Source organism: Microtus pennsylvanicus, chromosome 13 (assembly GCF_037038515.1).
Source record: "Microtus pennsylvanicus isolate mMicPen1 chromosome 13, mMicPen1.hap1, whole genome shotgun sequence".
Lineage (NCBI taxonomy): Eukaryota > Metazoa > Chordata > Mammalia > Rodentia > Cricetidae > Microtus > Microtus pennsylvanicus.
In genome coordinates, this window is record NC_134591.1 from 14,486,052 (window position 1) to 14,502,906 (window position 16,855).

General features: G+C 38.5%; 1 protein-coding gene across 33 annotated transcripts in view; it reads right to left on the reverse strand.

The window, feature by feature from the left end:
* Positions 1 to 16,855, reverse strand: part of Ptprd (protein tyrosine phosphatase receptor type D) — a 2,195,185-nt gene that overhangs the window by 49,776 nt on the left and 2,128,554 nt on the right. For all 33 annotated transcript variants that reach the window (XM_075945536.1, XM_075945538.1, XM_075945537.1 and 30 more), the window contains one exon: positions 9,313 to 9,488. In XM_075945536.1, coding sequence (XP_075801651.1) covers positions 9,313 to 9,488 — 176 coding nt within the window. The remainder of the gene's footprint in view (positions 1 to 9,312; positions 9,489 to 16,855) is intronic.

Consider the following 16,855-nt stretch of genomic DNA (forward strand, 5'->3'; position numbering starts at 1 on the left):
TTAGATTGGCTTATTTTTAAATTGTCCATCACTTCTGAAAACACAATCTGCTCTTGAAATCTACTAAAGACTTACTAAGTTTGGCACACCAACTGCCGTTTACTTGAAGCCAAACAGTTTCTCTCCAGATTTCCAGCATTCCTTCTCTGAAATGTACTTGTTGCTGGATACTTTGAGAAGCGAATCTAAGACAAAAGGTACAGGAGCCAAAGAAGGACCTGAAGTAATCAGCTAGCAATGCTTAAGATATGGTAACTTGAGAAAAGTAACTATCAATCCATATTGAGCAATTGCGGCCATAGTGGCTATTAGAGTTAGGATTTTCTCTTAGGGGTAGAAAGCAATTAGAGAAGCATCATATAAAATAAATCAAAGTCACATTCGTTCTTCCCTTTAAATAGTCATTCAATAATAGGACCTGAAATTTTCAAAAAGGTTTCAGACAAATATCAGGGTGTATTTTTAGTGGATAAAAAATTACATACTGAGAAGTTAACTTTTATAAGTTATAATATCTCTCCTGGTACCATGTTAATACCAGATTGGTTAATATTTTGTTCAATGACTCTGTTATGTTACAGACAGTGTTATGCTTTGTATTCAACTATTATATTTGACCATATAGTTTCCCAAGCTGCAAAGTTTGTATGCTTCCCCTTTTCACTTGATCTTTACTGGCCACTCTTTAGCGATGGTTAAGAGGCCATCAGGAACATGAAGTGCGTAATATCCAATCAGCAGACACGAGTGCTTCTCCACTTTACAATCATAATGCTAAAAATGATTCCCTCAATCATCCAAATTATATGCGACAAAACAGTTTACCAGTTCATGAAACACTCTAAAATTTTCTGAATCAATTGTTAGGTTTTAAAAGTTGTTCTTTTACTGCTTGACGTATCTGCTAGCTATTGATACAGAAGGCTTGCTCTGAACTTTGTCTGTGACTTAAAAAGGTAGTCACCACAGCTTAGGTACTTTGTTAAAACCAAAAGATAACTATGTGATATTAATACCTAGATATTAGTATTTCCCAATGAGTTATTGGGCCCTTAGAATACTTATTTCATCACTAGTCACTCCCAAGGAGCAAGTCGGTACCCAAACAGCCCTATAATCAATTCTGTCTCTGGTTTGGCCATAATCTTTGAACCAGCTACAGTCAAGTATCACAATTATCAAGCTGTTCCATTAGCTGATGAAGTACTTCTATACAAGAACACTTTCTGTAGACCAGTCAACAGAGACAGCACTAAGAAGCCATATATAAACTGCATGCTAACTGAACATCATCCATGCTAGAATTATATTGACAGAAAGCAGAAAAATCATAAATATACTGTCCCTTAAATATGGGTTGTGAAGGAGGTTACTTTACCATGCATAAAAACTAACTTAGCCCAGTGTAGGAATACTAGACATGGCATGACTAGGGTGACAGTAAGCTTTGCACAGTCACTGTGAACTAACTGTATACTGCCTTCTCCAGTGGAGATTTTCACATGTATTGTCATGTTTCTAAATGGCTTTAGCTGACACTGGGCCTGAGTCTGTAGGCTGGCATTTTAGCAGTGAAGATGGCAAGGGAAATGAAGGATGAAATTTGGAGAGCTAATCAGTATCCAGAAAATGGCTGGATTCTTTCTCTTTTATCTGACACTGACATGAGAAAAGCAGGAGTGTGGAACTTGCTAGATAATGCCCCAGACATCCGTTTGGTTGCCAAGATGAGCATCACACCTTTTGTTGCCAGTGTCCCATTTACACTAACTATCCAGAACTTTCAAAACAATCCCATACATCATGTAGACTCCAGGGGCAATGTTTGTGCCGCTGCTCCCAAAGTTGCTTAGGGAAAAAAGCAGTTTCTGTTGCCTTAGATAGGCAGGGTTTGGGCTACAGTTTGAGAAATTAAATGTTCAAGGCCGTTGGCGCTTCCAGTTCTATCTGGAAGAAGACACAGACCTGGCATTTGGAAAGCATTTGCTCTCCATTAAACTCGCTGAACCTTGACAACCAGAGAAGCCAAGCATTAGTCTGCCACTGGCCATGGCCAGGCTCTCCAAACCGATAACAACAACGAAAACAACAACCCTGCCATTTATAATCTCCAGTGCGATCCTGTCACATTTTAACCCTGAAGGACATCAGGCTCGGAAAATAAGCTCAAGGTTTATTTTTAAAAAACAAGAAGAAAAATTTTGACCAGAGTCTGGTTTCTTTTTCTTTTCTTTTTTTCCTTTTTCTGCTTCTTGTTCACAATTGTTTTTAAAGACACAAGGCAAAATAGCAACATGTCTCCATCTCACCCTGCTTCTTGGAGATGTTTACAAAAGGGACATTGAGGACTAGAGGAGTGAGTGATCACTAGGTTAGAACTAGTCCATTGCCTAAATATGAAGTTTTGATATGCTAAGTTCCGAAATATTAACTCATTGATGAATGAAGAGCAGCCCGGTCTCCCATGCTTTGACAGCATCTGATCTCTATCCATTCACACACACACACACACATACACACACACACACACACACACACACACACACACACACACACACAAACCCCAAGATTTAGTGATAAGGGATTTTCATATCTTCTGACCTAAGCAACAATGAAGGTCATGTTACAGAAAACATTTTATCTGAACTAGTAATGGGTGTTATCAATTGATTCTATAATTCTATAAATTATAATGGAAAATACAATATGGATATTTTGAGATAGAATAGAATTTCTGACTTCTAGAATTATTTTAAAAACCGATTGACGATTCAAATCATGTCTAATATGTCAGGTGGCAAAATTGCTCTTCCTATTTCAAACATTTATAGCCTTAACTCTCACCACAAGAGCTCTCTGTAACTTGGTCAGTTCATACTGTAAGGTTTGAAAGACAGTATCAATAGCAATAGTTTCATCTGTCAGCAATTAACCAAGGCTGGCTGCTGAGATCCAGTAAATGATAGATGTCCTTTAAATCTCTTCCCAGATATTTCAGCTTCGAACACTGAGAAGGCTGCAAAAGCATTTTCTAAGCAGGCTTCCCTGTCTTATCAACCACTAGATGGGAGATAAAGTAGAAGCCAGTCAAAAGAACACAGATGAAGGAAAAAGTTAAAAAGTAGACAATCATCCAGTGAATAAGGGCATTTCCCGAGCCAGAAATCACCTTGGCCAATCCTACCTCGGAGACTAATTCTTCAGGGGAGGCTGCCAACTGTGCACTCAGTCACCCACAAATAACACCCTTGGAGTGAAATTGCCAGCTGCATACGTTTTACTGTAACATTGCTTCACTTTTTCCAAAGATTTTCTTTCCTCCATGTGGTTGCCCAGACCAATCCATGTGCTTATTGGCATAATATGAAACATGGAAACAATTAGAAACCACATTCTAGGGCAGGAAAATGGCTTGCTACAGAATCAATGAACTATGCAGAACTTGAGAGGACTTGGCAGTTCCAATGGAAACTGAAATAAAACTCACAGTGCCTTTTATCGCAGCACATTCTCCAGTGGTTTGAAAATGAGCTGTGGATTTCAGGCAGCGATCATATTTTATTTTGAAAAACCTTAGACTTTAGTCTTTTTGTTTGTTAGTTTCTTGAGTTACCCTAGTGAAACTCATCAAAACCACTCAGTTTACACCTTTATTTTCTGTGTTGGCTGATGGTTAGTTTTAGTTGTTAATTTGACACAACATAGAATCAACTAGGAATAAGTTGTCAGTGAAAGATTTCCTAGATCAGGTTGGCCTTCAGGTATGTTTATAGGATAGTATCTTAACTATACTATTGTGGTAGGAAGACCCAACATCATTCCCTAAGAGAGGCAGGAGGTCCTGAATTGTGGAAGAAGAGAAAAGTGACAGAAGAAAATGTGTGGATTGCTTTCAACTCTTGACTCTCGGTACAATGTGATAGGTGCTTCAAACTTGACTTTCAGGTAATGATGAACCACAGCCTGGAATTGTAAGCTAAAATAAACAGTCTTCACTACGTTTCTGTAGGAAATGAAGCAAGATAACTATATGCACAAAGGACGCAAATATTGACTGAGAATGAAGAGAGTCAATACACGTGGAAAAATCAAAGAACTTGAATTTTCCACTTGAACAACCTGGATTCCAGACAGCATTGCTCTTCTGCAAGGACTGCTTTGGCTGTTCAAATGCTAAGAACTGTCAATTTCTTAGCAACAGGCCAATGAGACTTGTAGCTTAAACAATTGAGCATAGCTTTTCTCTCAGGGGCAGGTTCTGACTCTGAAGGTCACAGTAGTATTGGTAAACCATAGGAATTCAGAAGGTGAATCAGACAGAGACAAAACAGAAAGTTGAGAGAGATCAGTTCCTGTAAGAAAATATGGTTCAGAGGGAATGCAAACTGAAATAAACAGAAATGTGGTCCATATTATCCTCAGTGACAGTTATCACTACATGTAACCCATGCCTGTATGACTCATGGTTTTCATCCTGTATCATCTTGCAATGAAAGCAACAGGCAGAAGAGAATGTCCTTTGCAAAATATATTTTCAGAAAAATTAACAAATCCACTCTGTTAAGATATGAATTCTGGAGAACATGTCTAGAGAGGAAAGTCAGTACAAAAGGCAATGGCAGTCTACACACCATCTCTAGTTGAGGACAACTCGGAGAAGAGCCACAAGCTAGGTGGAAATTAACAAGTGTGGTAGTTCTATGAGGTTGTTCAGGCTTCACTGTTAATCACAGAGAAACAAATTAATTTAATTTGGAAACAAAAATGTTACTTAGAAGCTAGCTTTGAAGCAAAAATAGTAAAGGAAGCAACACTCTAACTAAACTATAGCTGAGGCTTTCAACTGTACTTCATCCTGAAACTGTTTCCAGTGGTAAAGACAAGAGCTGCATTATTGGATCGTTTGCATGTAATCCAAAAGAAAAAGGCTTTGAGGGGCCAAGTAACATGCTAGCTTCCATGTACCTATTAGGAAAGACTAGAGTTGAGCTGTAGGCCAAGACATTTGACTACAAAGTATACCTACTTTAAACAACCATGTTCCTGATGACACTTTCTCCTCTGACAGTGGTATCCCCATGTATAATGGCATGTTGTCTTCCCTTTCTTTTTAATTCCTGACACCAAAGCTATAGACAATAAATATCCTCATTCACAAAGTATTAATGAGTCAGAATAGAAGCATGCGGGGGGAATAATGGAGACATAGAAAAAGAGAACATCCCCTTACTCTTGAATTAGGCTGAGGTCTGTCACTTGCTGACAACAAGAATCCCAGGATAATATTAAGGTTGCCAAGACGGGTGGTAGTGGCACACGCCTTTAATCCCAGCACTCGGGAGGCAGAGGCAGGCGGATCTCTGGGAGTTCGAGGCCAGCCTGGTCTACAACAGCTAGTTCCGGGACAGGCACCAAAGCTACAGAGAAACCCTGTCTCGAAAACCCAATATATAATATATATATATATATATATATATTATATAATATATATGTATATATTATATAATATATATATATTAAGGTTGCCAATTTAGATAAAATATTTCTTTTTAGATACATATATTTCAGATTAGAATGTTAAATAGCAGTGAGCCTGCCTTAGGGCTGACTAAGCCTATGCGACCATTCTTCACAGCTGGAGAACTATAATTTTCTAGGAATCTTACCAGAAACCCGAATTTACATCAAATATATATCTTAATCTCCTGCACAGTTCTGTAGGCCCATGGTTTCATCTTACCAGATAACAATCCCATCTGAGACACTATTGGAACTACCTTATAATCTCAGTTACCAGAAAGCAGGGGAAAGGTTTAATCAACCATTGGAGATACAACCTTAAAGCCACCCAAATGGCACGTATGGCTACTCAAGTGCTACTGCCTTGAAAAACTCCTACCCATGTTTGAATATGTCTTAACTACCCCGAATCACCTTCCTATAAACTCCTGTTTTTAAATCTGTTAAATTTTTCTTTTAATAAATTACTGGCTCATGCTGAAATTGTTTTCTATGGTGTTTCGGGAGAGGAGGTCCCTAAAGCACAAGTGAACTCAAATTGTTGGTGACAGTTCTGAACTATGTATCCTGCTGCACCACAACTGACATTAACATGGACCCATGTGTACAACCCCCACCCCACATATATACACGTGTGTGTACTTTTTCAAATGAATTGCAATGAATATCACTGAAAAGTTAGTTAGCTCAATATTTGGTTTGAGGTTGGCTGTTGGGAATAAAACCTTCTTTTGAGGTCTCATATCAAGTATGGAACGTTCAAGATTCCTAGAATATGGAGCTCTACATCCCTGTAACTACTAACCACTATTCATAGCATTGTTGTTAGAGTGAAATTCAATGCACACTCTTGTCTGAAAGACCAGAAATCCATTTCCTTTTCTTCTTGCTGTGGTAGAAGAAAGATCAAGTGGGCAGGGAAAGGTGAAGCAGGAAGACAGGAGGAGAATGACGGACAAACAGATGAGATCATCTGAGCCACCAGTGCTCTGCTAAATCTGCTTGGTGACCTGGTCCTTCTTCCAAAATGTGCTGGAAGGACAAACAAAGGGCTCTGGATGTTGTGGGGTCGGGACAATAATTGCTGTCTTGTCAAATGGATGATGACTGAGACTGCCCAGCTGCCTACTGGCTAAGGCAAGCCATCACAAGCTTGGGTACATGCTGAAGCACCACAGAATAAAAGTCACAGGACAGCAATTTAATTGACCTCCTTAGGCCATTTAATAAAGCAGACGGCCAAACTTGCAAGACCAAAGAGTAATTAATGGAGGGAGCAAACAAAGGTTCATTTAGTAACTTCCAAATAAGTTCCCCTGTCTGAGGGGGAGGAGAGGTGGCCTGCAACACAAAGATAAACTGCAGGTATTTAAGTCACAATGCCTTCCGCCAGGAACCGCTCATTACCATCAGATGTCGCAGCCGCAGAGGGCCCAGTTAAAACTAACTTTATTATTAGAAGCAATTAGGAAGAAAAGGGGCAGAATTTCATTTGGTTATTTCAAAACAAGTTTCTGTGCATAGTTTAATGAAGGCCTGCAGTGTCAAGATAAAATGTGTGTTTTACTGAAAACAGCTCTTGCAAACGACTGCTTGTTACCAGCTGGTATCTCTAGGCAGAGCAAACCTGGTCTGGGCGATTTACATGCCTGCTGTACTAGAATAGTTCAGCTCTCTCAGCTTCATAGGCGTGTCATAGTGGATGGCCTGATGAGGAAGGACATGCATCGTCGTGCTAGAAGGTTGGCCTTCAATTCCTCTCTCTGACCTCGCTTTCAGAATGACTTTTGGTGACTTTCTGTGACTTTCTGGTTCTGGATTTATTTACAGGAAAAGCAAAGTTCATAGAAGCAATCATTTAAAAAAATGGGTTTTAATGAAATATTGTTACACTTACTGGGTTAGATATTGTTATAATTATTAACTCATATATATCTAAGGATCATTTGGATTGGGGATACTCAGGGGTTTGAGTACATTTATATGCTTACTGGGTTTTGTATGTAAAGTATAAAACAAATACTGTTTTCAAAGCCATAGACATTTCTATATCAGTTTATATGGAATTAGGTACTTTCAAAGATCTCAGCTTTAGTTTTGCTAAAACAGCACCATACTATATCACTTTACTTCTCAACATTAAGATAGCCTTGTAGGTTTCTAGTGTTTTCCTATATATAAGCTTTTACAAGATAAATTATCTGGGCAGTCTTAAACTCTCCTGACATCGATACAGTTGGGCTAAGGAACACGGTTATACAGTAAACTTGGGAGAACACATGACATATCTTATTTGTCTCTTAGATGGGAAACTGGGTTTTGGCTTGTAAGCATGCTTGACGGAAGAGAAAGAAACCTTTCACCTCAGGTCTCAAAATCAGCATGGATGCTCCCCATGTTTCAGTAACAGAATTCAGAGACCTATTTGTTAAATTCTCAAGGTTAAACTTGATTTTTATCAGCCACATTTGGAAGCTGTGCATTCCCTAGGGAATATGGCATACTGCCTGTGTGCTATGTTTTAGATTTCCAAACCAACAGTATTTAACTAATGTTCTGTGGACTATAATATTGAACCCATATGATGACTGAAACTCTTCTCATAGACCTTAATGAGCAATGACTTGCTACTAAAATCTAGTCATTTTGGAAAAGCCTAAATTCATAAACGCCCTCCACACATTTTCTCAGCTATGTTTTAAACTGCATCATTCTCCGGCTACCCTGAGTTAAACTGTGCCAATTTCTTTTTTTTTTTTTTAATTTTTATTTTTCGAGACAGGGTTTCTCTGTAGCTTTTCGGTTCCTGTCCTGGAACTAGCTCTTGTAGACCAGGCTGGCCTCGAACTCACAGAGATCCACCAGCCTCTGCCTCCCGAGTGCTGGGATTAAAGGCGTGCACTACCACTGCCCGGCCCAACTGTGCCAATTTCAATAATTTAAGTATGTCACCTTTTCAAGGAATTTTAGAACTTGTACACAGACTATGAGAAAGAAAAAGGTGAAATGCTGGAAGTACATATGGCTGAAAATCTCCATGGGTTTTTGTTCATAGCTAATATTCATTTTTCTCTAACCAAAGTGATTATATCCTCAGATATCACTGTCCATTTCACTCTACCAACGTGACTATCCTAACATGTGAGAATTTCCTTTTAAAGAAGACTTAGAAGCTTTATATTTCTGTTTGCCTTTTTTAGGGGAGGATCTACTTAGGTATCCCTGGCTGGCACATGTATCAAACTCTGCATTCTGCATCAGCCTCCTGGGTGTTGTGATAAGAACATGAGACACCATACCCGTCCTTCTTCCAAAGAGTTTGAACATCCTTGAATTCTTGGATGAAGTTCTTCTAAATTCAGTGTATGAGTTTTGTCTAGGTAATCCTAATTGGTACACACCTCTATAGGAGTGGTAGATTTCAGAGCGGTGGTGGAGATGCTGCTTCAGTCTTAAATATTGTTTGTATTTGTGAACAAGATCTAGGCATTTGCACTTGGTTTCTGAGCTCTGTATCTGACAGTGACAGAAGAGGCTGGGGCAGAGAATGACACTTGTGGGGTGGCTTGGGCCTGGATAGACCCTGCTGAAGGACATGTAGAAATGGGCTGGGTGGGGAGCATGGGCAGAAGAGTTTTGAAAAATAGTTTAATCAGAGTTTTTGACATCCATTTTCAATGACTGATTGTCAAGAGGGCTACCTTGGGGAAAAAGTAGCTGCTGAATAGAATGGATCACACAGCACAGAGACCGTGAATGGAGGACTTTGAAAAAGTAGACACTCAGCCTTACCCTTGACCTTTCTTCCAGCTTTGTCATCATGACAACTGTGGCACTCCGTTGCTCCCATATCATTCTCCAAAAGTCCCCAAATGTCTCAGGAAGCGATCCCTGTGTTGCAATATAGGCATTTTGCTTCCTATACCCATCTATGTAGTTTGCATTCACATAGTCACTTCCTGGGATACCTGCAAAACATGAAGTTATTAGTCAACAAGCTGACAAAACTCACAACAGGGAACAGCATGGCTCGGGTTTAACAGTGATGTTATGTTACTATCCCATTTACAGCCGTAGGAGTTCCAATATGTTTCGTTTTAGCTTTTAGGCCAGATTAAAAATAAGTAGTACCAGGACATCATGTTAAACTATGCAACATATATTGTGTTCTTCTAATGTGACAAAAACACCAAATAATGTAAAAAAAAATTACCCAGATGCCTGTAGAATTCACTGCATGACCACTTATGCTAGCAATAGATAGTTTGCAAAGATTATCAAATAATTTGGTAATATTCTCTTTTTCTCATTTTACCCCGTTTCCAGATAAAAAGTTAATTAAAAATGCCTGAGTCTAAAGATGTAATATAAAGTGGAATATCACAATAGCAAATAATCCATTGTAGGTTTAGCTACTTATACATCATCTAAATCCATTCAGTCAGTCTCAAGAAATAGTATAAATTAATTCCTGTCTTGATCATCTTTTCAGAAAAAGAAGAAAAAAAGCAGGGAGATGGTGGCACATGCCTTTAATCCCGGCACTCAGGGAGGCAGAGGAAGGTGGTTCTCTGTGAGTTCAGGGCCAGCCTGGTCTACAGAGTGAGTTGCAGGTCAGTCAGAGATACACAGGGAAACCTTGTCTCAAAAAACAAACAAAAACCATAAAAGAAGGAAGAAGAAGATGAAGAAAAGGTACACCAAGTTGTCCGCACTGGTGAAGGAGGTCTGTCTTTCTACTATTCCTGTGTCTGAACTTCCAGTTAGTAAAATCTCATTTTAGACTCACAAGGTTGCAACATATGAACCACTTCATGGACTGCAACAACTGCCTGCAGAATGATTGTATCATCTTCACATTTGTTTCTTCTAAACAACAACAACAGGGTTAAAAAAACAATCTCAAATACTGTGATTTCTGCAAGCCCAATGCTGACTTTCCTTTACATTTCAAATTAAAACTAAACTTTTCTAATTTCATCTCACTCTGTTTAGCTCTGGGCAATGGCCTGCTTCAGCTGACAGAAAATGTTTTCTTCTATCTATATCCTAGAATATACTCTGTCTCCTCCTTCTCATATGTAGCCTCCACCTATACCTGTCTTTGTAGACAGGACTCGGCCACATTTGATACTCCTATATACTACTACCCACTATAGGCAACAAACTGGGTTCTTGCTGAACTTGATTATTGCAGGTTTGACCATAATTCCATATCTTTCTTATTTATATTTGATAATCTTCCTGATTAAAAGGAATGCATAATTTGACCAGTTCCAATATTTACTAAAGAGCAGAGATGTTCTTTACTGTGATTTTCTGACTTAAAGATTAATTTTCTATTATTGTAATACCTTTAAGAGAGAGAAGAGACAATTTGTGTTTCCTCCAAGGCCAGTTACCAAAGTTACAAGAAAACCAATGTGACTCTTTATAGAAAAGGAAAACATGTCTTATATAGAAAAGGAGCAAAAGAAAAAAGATTGGGAGTTGAGGATAAGAGCTACCTGAGAGCATCTGCAGGGCCTTAATTTACTGTGCAGAGACACAGCTTCAATTCTGCAGGATGTTAACTACAGACAGAGGAATTGTGTCTCTGCTGCAATGATACATTTTCAAATAATCAGAATCAAAAGGGTAGTAGGTTTCCTAGAGAGATAATGAGTTTCCTGTCCCTGGAGAGAAAGCCATGCTTTACAGGGACATCAGTATGCTGTGGAAGGAAACACTAGAACACATGCATGGTCCCTTCTGGCCCTGGGAAATATGTGCCCTGGAGTTACAGAAAAATATTTTTTCTTTATCTTGGAACATGTGCTCCCAAGCTAAAAATGTTATATTCCCCTGATTGCCAGTTGCAATTACTTTGACTGCTTTTCTTATTCCCGTTGTATAACTGATTCTCCCGAGAACAATAATGACACTCAGATGGAAGTCACTTCACCCTGAGATGAACACGTGGATATAGGATATGACCACCATTAAGTGGAAAGTCTTTTGAGCAGAAAATGAAACACACTGTTGGTCGGAACATTATTCATCCATTTCAGCTACCCAAGAAACAGTTTTGAGTTTTGGCAGCTCATGACTGATAAAAGATCCTGATTTTCCCCCAATACCAAACTCCTGTAGATACAAAGGCTAGCCTAAATATAACCCTTTGATTACAGCCACATGGAAGGCCATAATTTTAGACAGTCATTATGAAATGAATTAACTACCTAAAACTATGAATAATAAAATTTATGGGAGATGGATTACTAATGAATAATGACTGAACTTCCAAAAGATAGAAATAAGACCTTTGTACCTTAAGATTATCAAGTGGCTGAGATCAACACCAATTTATGTCTTAGTGTTTTGAAAGTAAGGAAACTGAAAATAAAATAATGTGATATTGGAGAATGCTGATCATCAGGCTATCAGCCCCACCCTAAAAATAATGCCAAGGATCTTCTTCCACTTTGATGCTGTCAGTGAGAGGGTGTTCTAGAATGAACATCTATGTCTATTGTGATCCTCTCTTTATCCACACTAGCAGAGTGCTGGGTCAGACAAGTTCTCTCAGCCCTACAGTATGGAGATGCAAGCGTTGCTTTCCCAGGAGATCTGGTGTCTACTAAGTCTTACATTCAACACCCTTTCCTGAGCTGTAGACGGGATGTGAAGAGACTGCAGGAAGTGATACCCTATCCTAAAACTACTAACTCCAGCACAGAAACTGCATTCAACATCAGGAAGTTTCACATCAGTTTTCAGTATGATATATTCACGAATGTTTTCTAAGAAATGCTGGGAAAATATGCACTCTAAGGGATTTCTGAACTTGGGTGCTATAAATGTAACTTCTCAGAAACTCTTAATTAGTATGTGTCTTTTGGGAGGCCAGATCTACGAAATTTGTTTATATTGATAGGTGACTTAACAGGAGGAATATATATTAGTTATTTAATTTTTAATGCTTTTATTCAGAAAATAGTCTGCATGTGCATTAGTAACACTCACCATAGTGTACTGAGAAGCTAAGTGTGTGCGAATAAACTGAGTTTCTCTGGGGACTCTGGGGATAGAAATCTAAATCAAACTGGAGGAATGAAAGAAAAGAGAATTATGACAAATTAGATTGAATCATTCTTTATTTACGTGGAGTCAGGAAGACCTCTTTCAATTGTTTAATGTTAGGGTTTGGCTTAGGTTATTGCATTTTTGCTTACTGTTTGCTTGTGGTATAGAAAAGAGTTATTAAAATGGCAAGAGCATCCAGAGGTCTTTGCCTTGTGCTAGTCTCTGATAAAATTCTTAGGATAGATTGATACTGCTATGGCAACTTTGTTTTTCAGATGGGAATCTTACTATGCAGCCCTGGTTGGCCTTGAACTCACAGAGATCCACATTCCTCTGCAGGGACTGAAGGTGAACATCGCCAGGACACAATAGTTGGCTCTTTTTAATTTCACTGCTCATTATCAGCTTAGATCAGTGACTTGTATTTCTTTCTATTGCTTTATTCCATTTAACAAAATAAGTAGAAGTTTAGAATCTCCTCTATAGTGATCCACTCATGCTCTCTAATTAGCAGTAATTGTGTAAACAGTTCCAGTACCAAAATGACTATTTCATCTGGTCAGATGTGTGAAAACCCTAAGCCTTGGTCCCAGATGTACAGTGAGTCCACTTAGCCCAATCCCATGTTAAACCGAGTCCCATCAATCAATGGATCCCTTCTAGTGACACATTGGCTACTTACTCATGCTCAGGATAAAGCCCAGTTGCTCTGAGTCCACTATACCTAGAGTTGTAAACTCAAGCCTTTAAAATAGGGATGTAGGACTTATGAGGTAGCTCAGTGATTGGGAGCTGGCTATTTGTCCAGAAGACCTGGTTCAATAACCAGTACCGCATGGCATTCAAAACCACCTGTCACTCCTGTTCTAGGGAATCTGAGGCCTTCTCCACTGTACCCTCTGAGGGCACCAGGCACACATGTGCTACAAAGACTAACATACAGGCAAAACATCCATGTACATAAAATTTAATAGTAAAAGAAATAAAGTAGAGAAGTAAATGTTTGACAGAGCCGCACTATTGTGTTCTTCTGGGGCAGCATGCTACATACAGCAAGTACCAGCTCAGGCAGAATGAGGCAATTTTTTAGGTTCTTATTTTATTTGTTGGTAATTTCTAGTTACAGGTCAAGGTAGAAATAACACACTTCAGCATGAACTCTGAGTCCGCACCACCACCACCCCCTTTTTGGAGATAAGCTCTCCCTCTGTAGCAATGACCAGTCTGAAACTCGCTATGTAGACGAAGCTGGCCAGAACTCACAGAAATCTGCCTGCCTCTGCCTCCACTGTAGTGCTAGGACTAAAGGCGTGTGCCTCACCACACTGCCTTCTTTTTCAAGGTCAATGAGTTCCAACTCATTGGACAGTAGCCCCTTTCTTCACTTAAAAATAAGGTTAAAAGGACAGTGCTTCATAACATTGTGCATGTGTTTGAATACTAACATAACAAGAAAGACTCCTAAGAAAGAAGCTATGTGTTTTGAAAGAATATTTAACCAGGCAATTAATGACTTAGAAATAATTTACAACTTTGAAAGTATATTGCAATGTCAAGGAATATTTCACCTGAGCTACTTTGTCAAGGCAGGGTTAAAATAAAATCTTTCTTCCATACTAATTTGAGCAGGACTAATTAGGCTACAGGCCCAGATAACAACAAAACCCATTCAATTTACTGTGGATTATAATTTTCTGATCAGAAGATAATTTGACTTGAAAAGATTTATCCATGTGTAAAGAGTATTTGTAGTTATGAATGGTCAGTAATAGTCTTTCTGCATTGAAGCTGCATGAAAAAAACAGTACATGAATTATTTTATCAATACAGAATTAAGTCACCATTAGAGGAATGTTCACACTTGTGTACCACATCTCATGATGATATCTCTATGATAGCCTTGACTTTCTTGAATTCATCTATTTATTAAAAGTTATTTTAAGATAAAAAGAATTATTTAGTCCCTTAGATTTGGTAGCGATACATTCTAATGCTCTTGCAAGCTGGCTCCTACTGCTTTTACCTCTACCATGTTGAAATCAGACTTATTTCATGGGGCTGATACTGCAAAGCTCAAGTAGAAGCCACTAAGGCTAAAAACAAAACAGTGTAAAGAAAACCAATGCTAGTAAGAGGCTAGCAAGTGTCTGCTCATGGAAGGAAGCAGTTCTCTAATGGAGCAAGTGAGAGAGAGCAGCAACAGACAGGGAGGGGAGGTAGTGTCCCTTCCGACTAACACTTCCTGTCAGAGGTGGAAGTGGAGCAGCATGGTTGGAAGAGCTTTCTCTGTTCCTCCTCATAGAGTAGCACCAAAACATGGAACACTTGGCCATTCAATTTCTGCATGTAGTTAAAATAAACAATACTTCAGCAAACAACTTCATTCCATTTTTAAGGCAGAAGAACTGAGAAACTAATGCCACATAATGGCTATCTATTATATATATATATATATATATATATATATATATATATATATATATATATATATTATTCCCCTTCTCCCCTCCACTACACACAAAATCAAAATCCCCAAACAATGAATTGGTGATTAAGTCCCTAAACAGAAATTTCTGCATATTAGAATACACAGAAAGTTTACTTTGCTGACAACACTTGGACCAGAAATATATCAATAAACACTAAGTAACAAGTAAACTTATTTAATTTAGAAGGATGCAGGGTTATTTTCTTTGCCTTGAGCCATGACACTACTCCTAGCTGCATCAGAGCTGCTACAATGAAGAAGTTCCCTTGCAACACACAAGAGAAACAACAATTCCCTCCCAAGACACAGTGTCCCTGAATTTCTTGATGTAGCTGTGGCCTGAATTATCCTCCTCACTTTTGCAAAATTCAGAATTGGTTTTCAAATGCATTCTTTGCTGTGTGGTCACTGCAGTCCATCACCTCAGAGCTGACAAATGAGTAACATATAAAAGTCCCTGTGAGTCAGGGTCTCCTCACCACGCTGTGCCCTCCTCTGCCTGACCTTCTGCCCTCTGGACTGCTGGAGAAGGGTAGCTTTGAAAATGGGCCCAGAAAAGGAGCTGGAGAGCTAACCTGGCTATACATTCACAGCAAGAACAAACACACAGCTTGGGGAGGCTATCAATTCCTGCACTAGAAGAAACTCATTTGTTAGGGATCATTTTGCCTGGGGGCAACTCTGAGGTCACTACAATGTATAGTCTTACAGACACGGCTTATATTCATAAGGATGCGATTATTCAAAAGCTTCATCTAGTAATGAGATACTCAGAACATAGTATGGGGTAGCCTGTAGGAGACGTGTATAAAAACCACTAAGATCATCCATTTTCATTGATATTATGGGAATATTATTGTTACAATGTCGTCCAGCCAACACTTTATAAGAATGAAATTAAAGAATACATGCACAATTTCCGAAATGCTATTGAGTATTGTAATTGATGCAATAAGTAAATGAAATAAACCTATTCCATTTTATCTATTGATGAAAAGTAATTCCAATTCCTGATTTTCCTTTCAAATTTTACACTAAAAAATAGTTAATAGAGAAATAAATTTTTTAGTAACTTCTCAGAAATCTATATCTCATGCCCCAATTCTAACATCAAAAAATTCACAGGAGACATAGCTCTCTATATATTCAGAATACTGAAGTGTGAATTCATTAACAAATTCTGTCTCCATATACTGTAAAAGTAATGAACATCCCATAATCAAATATGACACTGCCGACAGAAAACAAACTCATATCCAGGGTTTTCTTACTCAATATTTGATTGGCTTCCTTAGTAAAAACGTAAACAAAGCAAACAAACACCACTAGCAATCATCAGTTAAAAAATTATTTTCTCTTCTCTGGCTTATCAGTTGAAACAGGAGTTGGGTAATAACACATCTTTATGCTTGTGGCTCAGTCCCAGGTAGGGGAAAGTTGCCATCCAAGCAGCTGTAATTAGATGGCCTTTAATAAGCCTGAAATTGTGAAATTCCTTCAGATTTCTAAGGCTAAAATTCCCATCTTGCTTGCTAGTTGGGACAAATTAAGGTATGTGTCTTTATTGCTGCTCAACAATAAAAAAAAAAGAGCTTTCTGTATTTAAAAAATAAACAAGAAAAGGATTAAACTGTGTCACTATTGTACATAATTAACTTGAAATGCGAAAGCCTGGAAGTGTTACAGGAACTGTGCTGTCTGCCTGCATCAATGATTGATGTTGTGGACGCTGTAAGACAAATGAGATCAGCTCAACAAATAATTGGATGGAACTCAAAAATA